The sequence below is a fragment of the Haliotis cracherodii genome, unplaced genomic scaffold, assembly GCF_022045235.1.
Source record: "Haliotis cracherodii isolate W230 unplaced genomic scaffold, xgHalCrac1.p SCAF_7, whole genome shotgun sequence".
NCBI classification, from domain to species: domain Eukaryota; kingdom Metazoa; phylum Mollusca; class Gastropoda; order Lepetellida; family Haliotidae; genus Haliotis; species Haliotis cracherodii.
The window spans coordinates 47374496-47394411 of NW_027266330.1; the positions used below are offsets into that span (position 1 = coordinate 47374496).

At 41.0% G+C, this 19916-nt stretch overlaps 2 protein-coding genes across 3 annotated transcripts; both read right to left on the bottom strand.

Annotated features, from left to right (window-relative positions):
* Positions 1-964: 964 nt before the first annotated feature.
* LOC139448363 (uncharacterized oxidoreductase YrbE-like) lies at positions 965-18074 on the bottom strand. Of its 2 annotated transcripts, none has more exons than XM_071229904.1 (9): positions 18025-18074; positions 6529-6587; positions 5525-5684; positions 4435-4505; positions 3676-3784; positions 2532-2659; positions 2057-2280; positions 1795-1948; positions 965-1178 (listed from the first exon to the last, which is right to left on the bottom strand). In XM_071229904.1, exons 2-9 carry the CDS (start codon positions 6569-6571, stop codon positions 1072-1074), a joined length of 996 nt encoding a protein of 331 aa, XP_071086005.1. In that variant the 5' UTR covers positions 6572-6587; positions 18025-18074; the 3' UTR covers positions 965-1071. The 2 variants fall into 2 exon arrangements, with proteins under 2 accessions (XP_071086005.1, XP_071086004.1); XM_071229903.1 differs by having other exon boundaries at positions 1795-1966.
* On the bottom strand, positions 9039-14496 carry LOC139448189 (uncharacterized). The gene is made up of 2 exons (XM_071229711.1): positions 14440-14496; positions 9039-11107 (listed from the first exon to the last, which is right to left on the bottom strand). Exons 1-2 carry the CDS (start codon positions 14452-14454, stop codon positions 9371-9373), a joined length of 1752 nt encoding a protein of 583 aa, XP_071085812.1. The 5' UTR covers positions 14455-14496; the 3' UTR covers positions 9039-9370.
* Positions 18075-19916: the final 1842 nt, after the last annotated feature.

Here is a 19916-nt window from a genome sequence, read left to right on the forward strand (position 1 = left end):
TGTGCAGAGTTGCTTTGATTGTGGGTTCGAATCCCGGTTCGCCCCAATTATGTTTCTTGGTTTGTCGTGGGTTTCACCGAAGTGGTAAACGTCTGAGACCTGCATCACTTCGGGCTTTCCTCCCACATTAAGCTGACACGCTGCGATATAACTGGAATACTGTTAAAAGCGATGTTAAACCCAACTCACTCACTCCAAACAAAATCTAAAACTATAACAATCTATCAAATAATAAGAGGTGAGTGAGTATGGTTTTACGCCGCTTTTAGCAATATTCCAGCAATATCAAGGCGGGGGACACCAGAAATGGGCTTCACACATTGTACCCATGTCGGGAATCGAACCCGGGTCTTTGGCGTGACAATCGAACGCTTTAACCACTAGACTACCCGACCGCCCACAAATAATAAGGACAAGGGAGATAGTTCTTTGGATATACAACTTCTTTATAATAATGAATGCGACATTTCAGTGTAGAAACTAAACCGTTATCAAGCAAGTGATGCTGACAGTATTTACTTCGAAACGTCGCATTCATTGTAATAAAGGGGTTGTATATCAATGGAATTATCTCCCTTGTTCATCAGTCCAACTTCCAAATGCTTAAAGAAGTTACAAATATGAAGAGACCGTGAAGATCCGGGGTAGAATAGGTCTTCAGCAACCCATGTTTGCCGTAAAAGGTTACTATGCTTGTCGTCAGAGGCGACTAACGGGATCGGGAGGTCAGGCTCGCTGACTTGGTTGATGCATGTCATCGATGCCAATTGCGTGGATCGAAACTCATGATGTCAATCATTGGATTGTCTGATAAAGGCTCGATTATTTACATACCGCCGTCATATAGCTGGAATATTGCTGAGTGCAGCGTTAAACAACAAACAAACAAACAAATATTAAAGATTAATTCTTTTTGTATAATTTGCATTTGTGTGAAAAAGACAAATGACTCGAGAGTGTTCGAGATAACCATTCGTCGTTTTTGCAGACTTTCCGCAATAAACCAATATTCATTTCACTGAGTTGGATTTCCGGCAATATCAATCAGTAGACTGGGAGTTGGGGTCAAGGTCACTGGAGTAGAACAGGCGCTCCTTTCTCCAGCGATTCCCTGCACGCCCGGGCAAGTTTCATGGCTGACAAAGTGTCGTGCTTGGTCACTTCCAGTTCTGTCCGACCTGGAACATACACATCGCCCGTCTATCACTATCACGCTTAGCATACACGGATCAAGACGGTCGGGGTGAGAGGTACATGGTGCTCCCCCCCCCCCCCCCCCCCCCCCCCAACACACCTACCTTTTTCAAACATACCAATGATGTTAATGTACAAAGTATCTTTTGGCTTACAAACGCAGATTCTATACATAAACTAATGTCCAAAAGAAACAATACCAACTAGTTTTTCAAATATTTTTGTTATTAGTGATATATTTTATATGAAAATATAATTAAACATATCCCACATACCAAGCCAAATGTAAAAGGTAGGAAAATGCGGGAAAATTTGACAATTTGAAACACAACACCAAAACACACACAAGAGAAACGGCTCGCTGACTTGGTTGATGCATGTTATCGTATCCCAATTGCGTGGATCGATGCTCATGATGTCAATCACTGGATTGTCAGGCCAAGATTCGATTATTTACAGACCGCCGTCATATAGCTGGAATACTGCTGAGTGCGGCGTTAAACAACAAACAAACCAACCAATCAACAAACAAACAACATGTTGCTCGATATTAAGCTGTGTTTAGAAAAGCCAGCCGCCCGTATTCCTGCAACACAGTACCTTCCATGACATCCAAAAAGTGTTTGAGCTCCAGATGGTACGCTTCATCATAACGCCCAATAAACCCTGGTGACATAGGAGGCGCTGAGGTTGCGGAGTGGAGTTGGTTAACGCTGGTGTTTCTCACCGTCAAGTCCCCCTGGTCAAATTTTGCCTGCAAAATCACGTGACTCTAAACTGAAGCAAGAATGATCCATATGATGAGTAAAACGTTTATCAGAAAGCACACTTCTCAAATCAAAAGGTAAAATTTCTAATTCACCTCCAATCTCTGATCGTAGCCCGCACCAGAAACGCGGCCATTGTCAATCATCGACACTACACCGTTTTCATACTTGATGGTGACGTTCACCAGGTCAAGGTCACCAAGCTTTCTGACTTCCGGGTCAAATGCATTTCCACATGCGTAGATGCTACTTGGCTTTGAGCCCACCATCCACAGAGAAAGGTCAAGGTCGTGGATTGTGGAGTCAAAGAAAATTCCTCCTAGAAAAGAATGTCATCAACTGTAACTAGTACTTACGATAAAATTGATACAAAGTGTGTACGGATATGTAAGTTCTTCAGTACAACAAGATATATGCTCAAAACATTAAGAAAACATATACATAAAAATATAAAAGCGAAGGCAACATTCTGAAACGATAAGGGTAAAATACGACTTGCGGGAAAAAATACACCTATAGAGATTGAAACCGGAAACGGAAGTTGCCGTTTCTTGAAAAATGGCGGCTTACCTGACGTCCGGATGTAGTCGGGCGGGGGAGTACTGACATCGTGGCTGGAACCCTTCAGTAGGCGAAGTTGGCCGAATGTCTCTGACCGGATGTGGTCATGCATCTGCCGGAAGCTCGGGTCGTATCTCCTGCACACCCGATGTGGATCTTATTAGTTATTCAGGATCATATTTGAAACTTAATATTAACGACTAATCATGAATTATATGCACCAGCAATATGCATGAATAACTTAGTTGAGTTGAAATTGGCTCAAGGTCATTGCACTTACATAGCGAAGTTTTGTTTGTTTGTTGTTTAACGCCGCACTCAGCAATATTCCAGCTATATGACGGCGGTCTGTAAATAATCGAGTCTGGACCAGTTAACCCAGTGATTGACATCATGCGCATCGATCCACGCAATTAGGATCGATGACATGCATCAACTTAGTCAGCGAGCCTGACCACCTGATCCCGTTAGTCGCCTCTTACGACAAGCATAGTTGCCTTTCGTCGAACATACTGGTGTGTTGTGTGAACCGACGCTCATGAACGCATCACACGTGACGTCATAGATCCATGAATCGAGATGCACCATTTGTCTCGTGCCGGATCAGCGTTAGTTTTGTCATTAATTGGTACACATTTGAAATATCTCTTCTTAACGTACACACTTCTCTATAAGTTTATTCAGCATACTGTGTCTTTGAGGGGTATTCATGTTAAACTGCGGCAATATTTCTCAGTGGGATGCCACTATAAAATCGGCATTAGTCCGGACTAGTACAGGCAGCCACACACGTACATGCACTTCGCAATGTAGGCCCGTGAAGGTCCGGGGTATAATAGGTCTTCAGCAACCCAGGCTTGCCGTAAAAAGCGACTAAGCTTGTCGTAAGAGGCGCCTAACGGGATCAGGTGGTCAGGCTCTCTGACTTGGTTGATGCATGTCATTGATCCCAATTGCGTGGATCGATGCGCATGATGTCAATCACTGGATTGTCTGGTCCAGACTCGATTATTTACAGACTGCTGCCATATAGCTGGAATATTGCTGAGTGCGGCGTTAAACAAGAAACAAAACAAACAAAAAATCGTATAGTTCGAGTTTTGTTTCTAAAACTTAAAGCAAATAATTAATAGAAGAAGGCTTTATCACTTACCTTTGGAAGGCACAAAAAAGAGGGACGTTATTCTTCTCGGCCAAATCATAACAACTCCCTGTCGACTCTATGTCAGGTGTCACCGGCTTCTCACAAAATACTGCCTTGTCTTCGCGTTATAAAAAACAAGCAGAGATGGCTTGTGAGTGAGTGAGTGAGTGAGGGAGGGAGGGAGGGAGGGAGGGAGGGAGTAAGTGAGGGAGTGAGTGAATGACTAGGAGGTTGAGTGAGTGACGGTCAGTCCCATACAACGAAGTCTAAGTATTCGCATCTTTAACCGAAGTTTTATTTAGAAAATATTGGGGCTTTAATAATGCAATAGTACGTCATGTTTGTTTGACGCCGACGTCAGCAGTCTTCCAGCTTGACCACGGCCAGTTGTTATCATCAGGGACTTCCGACTACCACAACGTAAAGCCGACATATGTTGCGGAAATGTTTGTCGTTTACGAGCGACATGGCATCTACGCCAAAATGGGAGTACGAACTTAGGAATGTTTGTGTTTGGTGAGGGTTTTATTTTTTACAGATTAGAATTTCTGGATCGAGGTGGTAAAGAAATGAAACCATATCGTTTTAGAAAGCTGACACCTGATTGGGTGAAGAACCCACGTGCCCTTCTTTTAGATTGGGCGTGTGTGTGTGTGTGTCAAAGTTCACTCAGGGTTCACCTGACGCGACCTCCTGTGACCTGGACGCAGAGGGGTATGACACTGGAGTAAAATATCTGATTGTAATGATATTGAACAGTTCACTCACTGGCTCCGAGACAAGCCTGAATCTGATCCGCATGCTCAGTAGATGGGGATGCGATAATGACGGCCCCGACACTGGAAAGAAGGGTGAAACAGTTTGAGTGAGTGAGTTGGGTTTAACGGCTTTCTAGACACACAAAAACCATTTGAAAACCCAGAACCACCTCCCTTCCCCACAGATCCCTATCGTACTCGATTATAAAAAGTGTATAACATCTCCATTGTAATAATGATAATAATAATAATAATAATAATGATAACAACAACAATCATCATCATCTTCATCATTATTATTATCATTATTATTATTATTATTATTAGTTGACCGCGGGTATCCAGGTACTAGTGTCTGCTCCAATGCGTTATTATTTGATAATAACCTGGACCCGTTCACTATCATAGCTTAGTGGCCCGACGCAACACAGAACTACCCAATTAAATTACTGTTACGAATTCTGTGCGAAGTTTGATGTCGGAGGGATGGAGGTTGTGACGTCACTTACAAAACGTAGCTATGGAAGCGGGGCAAGGGTATTTTAAACTGGTTCCACTGTTGGTACACGACTTAAGCTTAGCGCTTATACTCATCGGTATACAGGAGCCCAGTTGTTTTTGTCTTAGGGTCTTTATCATCATAGAATGGACACTATAAATTATACAGTATGGTTAAACGAGTGTGTATATACTACGTCCTATCACAAACGTAAGAGTATACAAGCTTTGTTTAATTAACTCACCTTTACTATTTAACAGATAGTATGTGTCGAATTTGAAGGGATCTACGTAAATACTTCGAGTTATCAGATGTTCAACACAATCGAAAGTGATGAATGAAGAAGGAACACGCAGGGAACAAGCTTTTACTTCGAGACAACCGTAAGTTCGTCACAACGGTGTTTGGCTGTATTTTTAATTTAATAATATTTGGCTCATTAAAGTAATACACGGGGATATAGTTCCCTCTTAGTGTGACCGACCTGCGCAACATCTTTGGCATAGGTTTGTTGGGGGCCAATTCCAAACCGGCTTCTCCGAGCTTACATACGGTCTTAGGACTAAAGAGCTTAGGTCACGTGAACAAACTTCCAGATTACCTCGGGTCCTCCAAGACAGGGCCGAGGTTGTCAGGGGAAGTTACTCTCGATGGAAGAGAAAAGGTGTCTACGAATCGCTGTGCTTCTTTTACGTCATTTCTGACGATCCATTTCAGCGACGCGCGCGGGGACTGCATCACGTTCTTCATGTGCACCATCCCTTCAACAGAACATGTCCGTTACAGCACTCTCAGGCGAGTAACTCGCTTGTGTAAACGCCGCTTTGAACAGTATTTCAGTTACAGGGCTCGATTTAAGGAACTTGATTTAACTTGCGACAGGTGCATGTTAACATAAATATTGCATTTCAATAATAGGTTGCACTTGTGCATGTTTTATATAGCTAAATCAAGCCCTGGGTTATATCATGCTGTGTGAACGTAGGATTTGGGAAGAAAGATCGGAAGTGATCTAGACGTTTGACGTCAACCAAGTGAAACCCTCGATCACATATTTGATGCTGACAAACCGGGCCTCACAATCCGGCACGTCTCAGGGACGCAACTTATGCGCCTTGGAAAACAAGGCCAAAAAGATGTCCCCCAACTTCCGCCTGTGTTGTTTGTTGTTTAACTCCGAACTCAGCAATATGCCTGCTATATGGGGGCAGTTGGGTAGCCTAGTGGTTAAAGCGTTCGCTCGTCAAGCCGAAGACACGGGTTCGATTCCTGACATGGGTACAATGTGTGAAGCCCATTTCTGGTGTCCCCCGCCGTGGAATATTGCTAAAAGCGGCGTAAAATCAAACTCACTCACTCACTCCTGCAAATAATCGCGTCCGGATCAACTGATCGATATTGTGAGCAACGATCGAGGGGGTTCCGCAACTCTCGAATAAGTTTGATACATTTGATTTTTTTTATCAGATTCCAGGTAGTATTACCGTGTGCGTTTTCGAATTAATACATTTACAAATTTCGAATTTCTTTTCCGCACGAGTTCTGAGTTTGAAACAATGAAGCGTACTTCAATGAAAGTAGTTATTAAGCATTCAAAATACATACCCATTCTTCCCAAACCAAGCACTGCAATACCAATTTTGGCCATGTTGAATTATTCCAATCTACGAAAAAAAGTGAGTAGATTTAATTGGACTCCTCAGATTATCAGATGGTTGGCCCAAAATAGGTGACGCGGACAGGAAAAAGAACAAGAACAACGGGAAAATCTTGTCAAAGAGCCAGTTCCAAGTGACATCTGAAACACGCCTGTCTGTGTAAATGCATGGTGTTTAACATCTTCCCGAGGCAAGGGAGTTAAGTCAGTTAACTCCCTTGCCTCGGGAAGATGGCAGTATAATATATTACTTAGTGTTTCGATTGAAACGTATTACAAGTTTCGCCATTTGTTTTGACAGGTGCAGTTGTTTCACCAAGAAGTTCCTTACATCTACAGTCCCCCATTCCATCGAGCAATGACCGTTTTTTTACGAAAGCAACGTTTTGCTTTCAGCTTCCGCAAGCAGGATTTGTCAGTAGAAAAGCAGAAAGTGCTGAACTCGGTACATCGACTCTAGGCAGTGCCTGCAATGATCTGCCCAGGGCCCGTGACATAAAACGATCTGCGCTAAGTCGACCATAACTCCCTAAATGAATATAGACTTATATACAATAGTGGAGCATACATATACACCACTTCTAACAGAAGTAATCACAACGCCCAGGGTATTACACTGCTATGTCTCTACATGATTAATAAATCCCATAAAAGCCGATGACCAGAGACGATGACTATCCACTGTATACACAAAAGTATACACTCGGCAATATTCAAGCTATGTCACCGCGGCCTGTAAACGAACCAGTCAGGCAAACCAGTGATTGATAGCATGAACAACGGTCCAGTGTGATGACATACAATCAAACAAGTCACCGACCCTTACCCCGAGTCTGGCAACGTCCCCAGCAACCTATGGTTGTAAGAAGCAGGTCATGATGGTGACTTGGTTGATTGCGTGTCATCGACCCCTGATTGTTGCTCGCAATATCGATCAATGGTCTGCCTGATTGGTCAGGCCATCGTCATATAACTGAAATATTGCAGAGTGTAGCGTTAAACAACGACTGCAAACAACTGATAGATGTATCAATGGCCTTCAGTTTAATGCTTAACTCCATCTTAATGAGTACTTCGATCCTAATGTGTACCTCGATCTTAGTGTGTACCCTCATCCTAATGTGTACCTCGGTCTTAATGTGTACCCTCATCTTAATGTGTACCTCCATCTTAATGTGTATCTTCATCTTAATGTGTACCTCCATCTTAATGTGTATCTTCATCTTAATGTGTACCTCGATCTTAATGTGTACCCTCATCTTAATGTGTACCTTCATCTTAATGTGTGTCTTCATCTTAGTGTGTACCTTCATCTTAATGTGTGTCTTCATCTTAGAGTGTACCTTCAGCTTAATGTGTATCTTCATCTTAATGTGTATCTTCATCTTAATGTGTTCCTTCATCTTAATGTGTACCTTCGTCTTAATGTGTACCTTCATCTTAGTGTGTACCTTCACCTTAATGCGTATCTTCATCTTAATGTGTTCCTTCATCTCAATGTGTACCTTCGTCTTAATGTGTAACTCCATCTTAATGTGCATCTTCATCTAAATGTGTTCCTTCATCTTAATGTGTGTCTTCATCTTAATGTGTGTCTTCATCTTAATGTGTACCTTCGTCTTAATGTGTAACTCCATCTTAATGTGCATCTTCATCTAAATGTGTTCCTTCATCTTAATGTGTGTCTTCATCTTGATGTGTTCCTTCATCTTAATGTGTACCCTTATTCAATGTGTATCTTCGTCTTAAAGTGTACCTTCATCTTAATGTGTACCTTCATCTTAATGTGTACCTTCGTCTTAATGTGTACCTTCATCTTAAAGTGTACCTTCATCTTAATGTGTACCTTCATCTTAATGTGTACCTTCATCTTAAAGTGTACCTTCATCTTAATGTGTACCTTCATCTTAATGTGTACCTTCATCTTAATGTGTACCTTCGTCTTAATGTGTACCTTCATCTTAAAGTGTACCTTCATCTTAATGTGTACCTTCATCTTAATGTGTACCTTCATCTTAATGTGTAACTTCGTCTTAATGTGTATCTTCATCTTAAAGTGTACCTTCATCTTAATGTGTACCTTCATCTTAATGTGTACCTTCATCTTAATGTGTACCTTCATCTTAAAGTGTACCTTCATCTTAATGTGTACCCTCATCTTAAAGTGTACCTTCATCTTAATGTGTACCTTCGTCTTAACATGTACCTTCATCTTCATGTGTACCTTCGTCTTACCTTCATCATAATAACAACCGACCTTCAGTCCACATAAAAGATGAACAGTTGTGTGTTTCTGTTAGTATCTGAAATTTTGACGCTGATTGGTTGATTAGAAAGGTCACCTGACGCGACATCTTATGCAATGTTCCTCAGATCTTCATGCTGAGAGGTATCGTATGGGAGCTAAGATATAATTTCAGTGAGACTGACATACGTTTTTATTTTTAAGAATGACGCATATTTTTTTCCAATGAGCATGCAAGGGTTTCTACATATTCGAACGTTTGCTTTGTAAATCGATAAGGTATGAAAAATAGAAGAATTCGTCTTCCGGCATTTTACAGGAAACGTAATCTTGTTCAACAACAATTCCAATAGATTCACATAGGAAGAGCTTTTAACTGATGAACCTGAAAGACGAATTTTAGACAAACAACTTTTCTTAATGGTACCAGAAAGAAAATTCCTTCGCTTTTAGACTAAATAACGTCTCCTTTTGGAGGTAAAATGCTATCCTCACTTTGACTATAACTCATTAGTGACAGAAGTTCCGATGTTTCCCCTTCTCGCCTACACAACTTCCCTCCTTGGCGGTGCACAATGTGGACACTTAAATTCCTCCTCACTATCCACAACACCGACCTTGGTGCAGAAGCGGAGATGCGTCCAGTGGGAGCAGCTGTCACACTGAACCCACTCCACGATGACGATACTCACTTCCCCAGCCAGACCGGGGGGTTCCAGTTTGCCACACACACAACACTTCTGGTCGTCCTCATCAAATACAAGCACTCCCGCCCCACTGCTGGCCTCGCTGTCATAGGCATAGTCTGATCCTGATGTCCCCCTATCACCAAGGCCCTCCTCCTCCTCTTCCTTCTCTAAACAGCTCGTGGATGAGTTCGGGGCATACAGCTGGGTCTTCTTCACCCTCTTGGGCTTCGTGTCTGTGTTGCTGTAGTTTTCATCACTTTGGTGTTTCTTTGATCTATTTCTAACACGAATCTTCCGCTTTGGTTTTAATCTAATGTCTGGCGTAGAATCACCTTCATCTTCACTGGAATCAGAATCGTCACTTGACTGGTCTTTGAGAACTCGTGATTTGACGTTTGTCTTGTCCAGGTTCAGATGTTTATGGACAGGCCAAGGCATTGCAAGAGGGTCGAGCGGTATGATGCCAGCTTTGAGGAAAAGAGATTTTAACTCTTCTGGTAACACAAGTTTCAAGTACGTCTGACAAGAAATTTGACAGGTAGTGTTTTTGGAGATGTCAATATCTTGGACTCTACCTCTTCTCAGGTAGGACTGAAGTTCCTGTGTGTAAATATCATCGAAGTCCGACAAAATCGATAAGGTGTTTTTCTGGACACAGCTGCAGTGAGGAGGGAGTGGGAACAGATAAAGCTTCTTGTCCTGGGCCCAGTCCATTAATCCTGGGAACAGAGGGAATTTGTGGCCATCGTACAGCAACACCAGAGAATCATCCGTACTGCTGTTCCGAGCCAAAGGCAAAAAGTGTTCAAACAGGTATTTCTTTAAGACGTCACCATCAACCCAGTTGACTGAGGAGACGCAACCAGATGTCCCCGGAGTCGTGTCTGTCACCTTAGGAAGCTTCGTCTCCCCGGGAAAAACAAAGAAGGGAGGTAACTGATCCCCCGCAGCGTTGCCCGCTGCTATAACAACAACCATCGAGTTCACCATAGAAGTAGCAGATTCCGACTCCTCATCAGAGTTATCTCCCTTTTGCTTGTCATGAATTTCCTCACAAGCTATGGCAACTTTGTCCATACAGAACGTGGCATGTTGCTTGTTCACAAGACCATGTTTATTCAGGAAATGTTCCAGTTCATCGTAATATTTACTTATTGCACTTTTTGACGCACACGACGGCCGCTGGTGAGGTCTCACAGTTATTACATCCGGGTGACGCTTCAAGAAGCTGTAGTACCAAATCTTTCCGACCTTCACCTTCCCTTTCTTCTTTCTGCTCCCACAATGCACTGCATGGTCTGTGACAATCTGCAGGAACTCGTTTTTACTATACCCATAGCCGATGCTGATGAGATGTTTAAAGTATTCCACGAGCTTCTCCTCCTGGTCAACCGTCAGCATGGCTCGACGTCCCATGGGCGTGTCCATGGCTATCCTGCCCTTCACTCGGTCGTGCAGGGTCATGTAGGGCACATGGAACTGTTTCGACGCCTGGTACATGGACATCTTCTTCTCGACTACGGCGTTGTAAGCATCACGTAGAGAAGAGTTGGAGTACTGTAGATACCCCTTGGACTTGGACCTAGTGGGCTTCTGTGATAAACGAAAAATAGATATGTATTTTTTATCGCTAAAGGTATAAGGTGATTGGTGAAATGGTGTTGAACGTCGCGTTAGAGATTATTGCACTCATATAGCGACGTGCGACAACAAGTACCGTGAGTAACAAGTACCATCTTTCCACGTTCATTTTGATCTGACGCGGCCGGGGATCGAATCCGGGCAGACGCTCTATCCACTAGACCACGAAGGGCGGTCCTTAAGATATACAAATTCATTTACACGCAGGTATGTACTCAAGCTTTTGGGAGTGCTTGTCGACACAGGCATAACAAGTGTGTAAACTGAGGACCAAACCGAACTATACCCAGGTGATTTTCTCAAATGTTTGATTTTCAGTTAAAAATATCTGAGTTAGCTTTTTTATATCCGAAAAATGAACTGTATTGGCGTTTAGTCAGCACTCAAAGAATACTTCTACATGGTTTTATTTTTGAAATTTTTTTTTTATCAAACTTTTTTGAAAACTTAAAAAAACAAATTCTCATAATACACAACTGCTGATGGGAATCTTAGACATCATGTCTTTGAAAGTAAATAAATTTGCTTTTTTCGGCACAAATTTATAACATTTAAGAAATAGTAGGGGTCATGTGGTTACAAATTCATTTCTTACCCAGTTCTTTATTAAACAAATACAGTTTTAAACAAAATTACCCAGCCACAGATTACGTTTTACAAACTGTTGCAGGAATGAGCGATGTTAAATAGACATACAGTAAACTACGTTTATACCGAACACGCTTATAACGAACTGACGGATATATCGAACTTACAGTTTTGTCCCGACTATTTGCTGTAGTTATGCTGTATATATGCATATTACGAACTACGGCTATAACGAACTAAAATTAGTTGTCCCTTTGAGTTCGTTATAACCGTAGTTTACTGTAATCAAATTTAACAACAGTTCTTTCAAGTTTCAGTTACATAGAAAACAAAATCGGTATGCTTTTTTTTTCCCCTCAGTTTATCTCAGGGCCATACAGGTATAATCACATGTAAGTAAGAAGAGTTTTGTACACAAAGGGGTGCCTCCAATTCTGCTCCCTCTTTCGGGGGCAGTCGTCTAATGCGCGGCGATTCGCTGTGCAGAGTTGCGTTCCTTGGGTTCGAATCCCGTTTCGCCCCGACTATGTTTTTATGTTCGTGAGCACCATAACGTACTCGTGGGTTTCACCTTAGTGGTAAACGTCAAACACCTGCATCACTTCGGGTCATCCTCAATCGTTCATTAACATTAAAGCGTTTCGTGTGGATGTAGTTCTGACAAAACCAAAGTTTTGGGTTCGATCCCACGAGAGGCGCTTCCTGGCGTGACTAAAGGATGCAACTCTGCACAACGAATTACGGCACCTTAGACCGCCCGACTACAGCCAGAAATGTGTGGATATTGATGTAACAGGATATTGTATATATAGTTTTTAGGAATATAGTTTTAGCTCTTTTCATTTCAAGTAGTTGTATACATCTTCATTAGTTGTAGTACAAAATGTATAGGCTTGGGTTAAGAGTCCAAGCGGATGGTCCAATTTTATTGAAGGGTGGACAGGTTAGTCTATTCCTGTCCCTTTGTCACTAACTCTCTAGCTTGTCAATACAATAGCTTTCAGCTTCCTAGCTGATTAACATTATCTAACTACAGCTTTCCTCCTAAACATTTGCACACTTTTTATTCACTCTGCTTATAACTCTGCACAGACAGGACATGGACTACATATAGTTCAGGTTAGTTATTTACATTATCTTTCCTAAATAGAATTCTTACTTATCATTTAAATATGTTATCAATAATGTAAAACATTGTAAATGCTTACCTATGATATCAAATAATCAAGATATCTTCTATTTTATCAGTATAAAGTGTTTAACGTGTAAGTATGTGTGAGAGCATGATTTGATTGGGAGTTTTGAATGTAAGGATTGAATTAGAAGTTTGTTTTCTATAATTTAAGGAAATGGTTGTCATGATGTATGTACGCATGTATGTAAGTATATATTCAGGCATGATAGTTATGTTATTTACTTTTTATAGGAATGCCATAATCCTATATGATGTGGGTTTATAGACACACCCCGGTGTCACCCACAGGGTATTTATAAATCCTTTATCTTATCACTCACTTATGGATGAATTTATATGTATTAACTATGTGTTATAATTTAACACAACATGGTAGCATTTTATATATATTCCTACTCTTAGAAATAATAAGTATATATTTATGACGCCACACGGCTACTAGTATTCTTCTAACTATATGGTGTGTAACTGATATATTCAGTTATGATAAGAGACATTTAATATATGTATTACTATTTGAAAGTTCGGTAAATTGTATTTAATATAAGTTATCTACAAGGAACTAGTGATGTGTAACTGTATGCGTTGCATGTATGGATTAACGTGACTGCTCAAACTAGGAAATAATTAATATGCAGCCGTATCTTTGAATGCGATTCTATGTACAGTATATAATGTTATATTTTATTACAGGGTGATTAATTGAAGTGATTGATAATGGAATAAATTTCACCTCAACAAACACAACCGCAGCTTGTCATTTTTCATAATGAACCACCCCTGCAACATTGATATACAAAAACAATCGTGAAAGATGATGAATGCTTGGTGGGTGACAGTTGTTTTACGCGGCAGACAAAAATGTTTGCTACATGTCATGGCGGGTTGTAAATCCAGAAGGACCAGATCCGATGTTTTGCGGATGTGCTTATACAATAATGAAACATATAGGAATTTGGATTGAAATGTTAAATATATTTTAAAAGTTGAAATGAGAATTGAAACATTGAAAAAAGAGACAATAATTTAGTGACTGACAGAGAAGGCAATGTGGCGAACTAGTCTAGACTTCTGCTATATCATCCGGGTACTCACGGGAAAAAACAATAACAAAGGCAACAACCAGTCCCGGGGAATTACTTTAGATCAGTGCCCCTTTAATAAAGGACATAGCAAAAAACATTTTACTGGCGCTTTTACTAATATGGTCCTCGAATATTTTCAAGATATGGGAGCTCCTCTTGAGAGTTAAAACGACTGTGTGGCGAGTGAAGATCGTCATTTCACACACAATAACTATACTGTTGTGATAACAATCTTAACACGACATCACCCCCATCAATATCTCCCTTCCACAATGCATGTTTGATGAATGGCCCAGTGCGTACTGGAGCAGATAGAATTTTGAAAGATGCCAGCGGGATGAAGAGCGCCGTTGATTATTAAATACAATATGCTTATGAATTCGTGCAGTAGATATTAAGGCGTGTTGATACTCTACCTTTTTCTTTCTCATATTCGCAGTTTCTGTAGGAAAATGGCGTCCTTGCGTTGTGCACCCCACGTGACCGGGCAAGTGGGTTGGGGTCTGTGTCACGAAAATATGTGCATCACGAATATTTGAGAATGTGTGCAAAAATCATCGTCAAAAGTGATATAATTAGGATATGTGGTACGTTGTGGTTGCTGAAAAAGGACTGTGTGTACTATTTTGTCAAATGTCATTTCGACAGTCTTTATTTTGAGCGTGACTCGCGCAGCGATGTGGCCAGGTTGTTGCGGTTACCTCCCTTGGAACAATACCGACTTTTCTTCACGCACAGCTGATAGATCTATATTCTATGCAGGATTTTTATTTAATTTTGTTTAAATATTAAATTATTTGTGAAAAACATTTATTAATCATTTAAGTGGACACTTTGTAGTTTGCTAATATGTGAGGAACATTTTTACTAATTCTATGAATTAGCAGAGGTCTCCATGGAACGAGCGATATTATTTAAATGCTTTTGATATTAATACTTGTCAAGTACTAGTATTTATCGGTATCATTTAGGTTTTAAAATAAGATACTTTTAATTACTTCGTAACTAGTTAATAATATATAACTGTGAATAATTTATTCATGTCACCGAAAAACTTATAGATATGCCAAACTGATCTATTAATTATAATAATATTAAATTCCTTTGTTTAGGTTACCCAAAATCGAATTTATAATATCAATAAATGCCCTTTGATGCAACTAATCATTTCATTTTAAAAACTCAAATAATTTATAAAATATAAAACACATTTAAAAAAGAAAAGAAATGTTTAATAAGAGATTTCCTTGACTATGTGTGTCTATACCCTCGATTATCCAGTATATTATATCTCCATTCTATCCATCATAATACAATGGAACTATAATACACCGGGTAATCGATAAAGTATTTCAGAATTCACTGAAGCCGTAAAGATCCGGATTGGAATAGGTCTTCAGCAAATCTCGCTTACCGTAAGGTGTGACGATGCTTGTCGTAAGAGGCGACTAACGGGATCAGGTGGTCAGGCTCGCTGACTTGGTTGATGCATGTTATCGTATCCCAATTGTGTAGATCGATACTCATGATGTCAATTACTGGATTGTCTGGTCTAGACTTGATACTGACACACCGCCGTTATATTATATAGCTGGAATATTTTTGAGTGCGGCGTTGAATTTTTTTTTTTATTCAAACAAATAAACTGATTGATACAAATATTTTTCGAATATTGTAATAAATAAACTTTGATACTGAAGTATGTACATCAATATAAGATTAATATTAAATAAGTGAAATATAGTTGGAGGACAACTTCTTATATTCTTTGTCACGACGGTGAATGCTTAGTAAGTGCATAGAGTTTTATGTATGTGTGTGTGTGTGCGTGTGCGTGTGCGTGTGCGTGTGTGTGTGCGTATGTATGTATGTATGTATGTATGTATACAGTATATAATGATATGTTTACACAACACAAGGTGGGATGAATATACAAAGATAACAATATAATGACAAAGCCAATGACATAGGATTAATATACAAAGATAACAATATAATGACGAAGCCAATGTGATTAATAGGAGAGGATTAAACAAATACACTGAAGATGTAGTGATGACAAAGGATCTATCTGTTGTGAAATAAACAATAAGGCATTCAAGATGTCAATTGGTGATGTGATTATAGCACAGTGAAGTACACACTTGGTAGGTATCTTGGTGACTGTAACTGGCTGGCTTCATGCTTTGGATTTCGATACTTTCTTGAAGTTTCCTCTTTTTCCAATGACTGATGTTGGTGTGGAGAATCTTGGGTTGTGGCCAGGAAATATGGTGGTCATGATATTTGATGAGATGTTCCGAAAGGGCAGATTTCATGACAATTTTTTCAGCAGATGTTTTTTGTTCTTTTATTCCTGTGGCTATGGGTCGTGAAGTCTCTGCCATGTATTTGTGGCCACAGTTGCAATATATGTCATACACACATCCCCTGGGGTTAGGGGTTGACTGAGTGGGACCTTTACCGTTGGCGGTTAACATGTTTTTCAGTGTCCTGTCGGAAGTGGAAGTCACGTCCCTGTTGGCTGTTTGGGTGAGCAGCCGGCTGATCTGGTGAGTGGTAGGGCCTTGGTATGGGATGCTGACGAGGATGGGTGATGGGTCTGGTTTGGACTTGGAATGAGATCTTTTTTTACGGGTTTCCCGTATGGTTTTTCTCCACCAAATGTTTGGAATATCCTTTCAGGGCGATGAGAGTGTTTAAGATGCTGTCATACTTTACCGAGACTGTCGTATTGCAGATGACTAGGTTCGTCGGGATGGTGGGACAGTTGTGGCTTGTTTGATCTGAGGATGGTGGTTGGACGGAGTGAATGTACTGGTCCGTGTGAGTGGTCTGCGGTAGACGGCGGTGTGGATGTGGCCATGGCTGTTGTCCAGTTGTACCTCGAGGAAGGGTAAGTGATGGTGGGTTTCTGTTTCCATGGTGAACTTGATTCTTTGGTATTGTAGGTGGTCCAGTCGGGCCTTGGGGTCCTGGTATTTGTCTAGGGTGGGGAACTGCTATTCGGTGTTAAGTTGTGTCACACAACAGTCAGTATAGTGCAATACCTATAGTCCAAGCAAAACAAATGCACACGCATGTTTATACTATACGTGCGTGACAGTTCAATATTTGCTCGTTTACACTGACAATGTCCAAAACATGTATGACCATACATTGGTGTATAGTTACTCCTTTTGCAAGTCTTGCATAACCCAGTGAGTGAGTATGGTTTTACGCCGCTTTTAGCAATATTCCAGCAATATCACGGCGAACCCGGGTCTTCGGCGTGACGAGCGAACGCTTTAACCATGCACTCGGCTACCCGACCGCTCTGCATAGCTCAGTTTGCAGAACAAGGGCAGAGAGGCCGTTATAATAAGAAAGTTTGATATGGATTTATACCAAGCAGTTAAAACTGTACATAAAGTCATGTGACAGAAGTAGTAATAGATAATGGGATTTTATATGAAACAAACAAACAAGCAAACAAACAGTTGAAAGCAAATATTCTATAAAACGTCGACACAAAGGTTGTTTGCATAATAGTGGAAAAAGAACGGTAAAATTATTTATCAAATGTTAAGTGGTATATACCAATCACATTGTATGTTACAATTCCACATCCGAGAAAACCTTCAGGTGAAGAATGTGGGTCTCTGACTTATATACAGGTGTTTGACCTACATATCGAAAACATATTTACACACAGCCAACGCTTATCTATATATACACCACCATCTGCATGTTGTGAAGTTTTATGCATTTGTCAGTATGCCAACACGAACTGATGGTATAATTCCTAACAGCATAGTCAGTTGTAGAGCATTTTGAAAAAACATGACTGCACAACGCAAATCATACTCGTCACACTGTCGCAACTGCTGGTGGCGTGTTTGAACCCTCACTGGAGCATAAACCGGGCAACAGGGTCATACACGTCCAGATACGATGTAAAATAGCCTTCTGTGTTGACGCAATGCATGTTAATACAATAGAGCTGAGGGTCCTGTACTCACGTGTGTCGCTAGAGTCTGGTATTGATGGAGCAGGAATGACCTGATTCACAACGACCCAGTTACACACAGTGAACGAATGCGCCCATGTATATAGAACGGGCACTGGGACTGTTATACCTGTGTCGGCAAAGACTCCCAAACAACTTGTTTACATACATGCGTTTTATGAAACTTTACATCTTAAGGACCGCCTCCGTGGTCTAGTGGAAGAGCGTCCGCCCGTATGTCGAGGGTTCGATCCCCGGCCGCGTCATACCAAAAGACTTTAAAGTATGGTATACTTGTTGTTACCCTGCCTGGCACTTGGCATTGAACTGATAAAACAAGGACTGATCGGTTCGGAGTCCGTATACTGTGTCTGAGTGGGGTAATCATGTTCAACTGCAGCATGGTATCTCAGTGGGCTAGCACTATAAAACCGGCATTAGTCCGGACCAGTAAAGCACTAACACACACTGGTATGGTGCTGACAAGCCTAGAAACAAATCGGGGCGACCTTGGATTCCAAAAGTTAATCTTTTCATGTATATATATATTTTTGCTGTTATGCTTGATTATCTCCAATAGGCTAATATGCTGTTATGCTCTTCTCTAACTTGGTTGTTTCATTATCTTCATAAGCTGTGCACCCATGTGGAGAGAGCGAGTGAGTTGGGTTTAACACCTCTTTTAACAGTATTCCAGTCATATCACAGCGTGTCAGCTTAATGTGGGAGGAAAGCCCGAAGTGATGCAGGTCTCAGACGTTTACCACTTCGGTGAAACCCACGAGCACGGGTATGGTGCTGACAAACCTAGAAACATAATCGGGGTGAACCGGGATTTGAACCCACAATCATAGGTGTCTGGGGTGCCCAAGGGACGCAACTCTGCCAGTCACCATGACCCCGAACCGCATCGTTACCATGAGAAACACATTTGTGGTTTGGTCCTAACAACAGGCATCCAGGGCTTCGACTTGAGCTTCGTTTTGGCTCCGATTTGACACACGTAACTGCATAAATAGCCGTCCAATCAAATGACACTCATAAGCCAGATATATCCTGTGCTAAGAGTGTGATGCCTCTGGAGATGGGGATGTCACTTCTCAAAGAAAGCTATCATGGCGAATGGGTCCAGGGTATTTATGTCTAAAGATAGGAGACATAACACCCTGGATAACCGAGGATGATGCTCCATGTGTCCATATCCCGCCTTGGCCTAGACCATGTAGTCAGGGTATAATGTGTGAAATGGTAACACTGTCTTTGTATGATTAATACTAATTATGGTTTGTAATAACTGATATAGTCTCTATTACAAAACTTGAACAATTTGATTCTACATACTTGGATTGCCAAATGCCCAGGCAACTACTGACTTTTGTCACTTTGCATGAACAGAGCGGACACTCCCTCTTGGGTGTAGATACCATGGCACTCAGAAACCACAGGGTGTTTAACATATCCACGTTGCAATAGTTCTGTTTTAAGTATTTACGTTTGAAACTGGTGGTTTAAGTTCGTTTTGAAGATACCGAAATCAGATATGCTGGTATACATGCATTGCTCAGTCATACCCAGAATTTGGACGCCTCAGTGCTCATTGTCTGACACACCTAACACAATCTATGGAAGAGTTTCCAGTTCTTCTGGCACAGATGCCTCAAAGGGAGTAAGATCTCATTTTATTGAGATTGTGGCTTAGAACCTTTGGCCACCCTATTGTATTGTAGAGTCCTGGATGAAGTGACAATAACATTCCAATCAGTGTCAAACATAGCCACCATGACAGTCATATTGGAAATGCAATTTCAGGGCATTAATTGGCAATTAATGAAAGTATCGATGTGTAATTTAATGTGTATGACAAGGCCCTGATGAAATTAAACAAGCGTATAGTCAATGAAGTCA

Bases quoted from the DNA above. Each gene is read 5' to 3' on its own strand.
- LOC139448363 (XM_071229903.1), bottom strand. From the start codon at position 6,571: ATGGCCAAAATTGGTATTGCAGTGCTTGGTTTGGGAAGAATGG. The intron at 2,660-3,675 runs GTAAGTGATAAA...TCGGGTGTGCAG, and splicing joins CTTTTTTGTGCCTTCCAAAG to GAGATACGACCCGAGCTTCC. The intron at 1,179-1,794 runs GTACTGTGTTGC...TGTATGTTCCAG, and splicing joins CTTTTTGGATGTCATGGAAG to GTCGGACAGAACTGGAAGTG.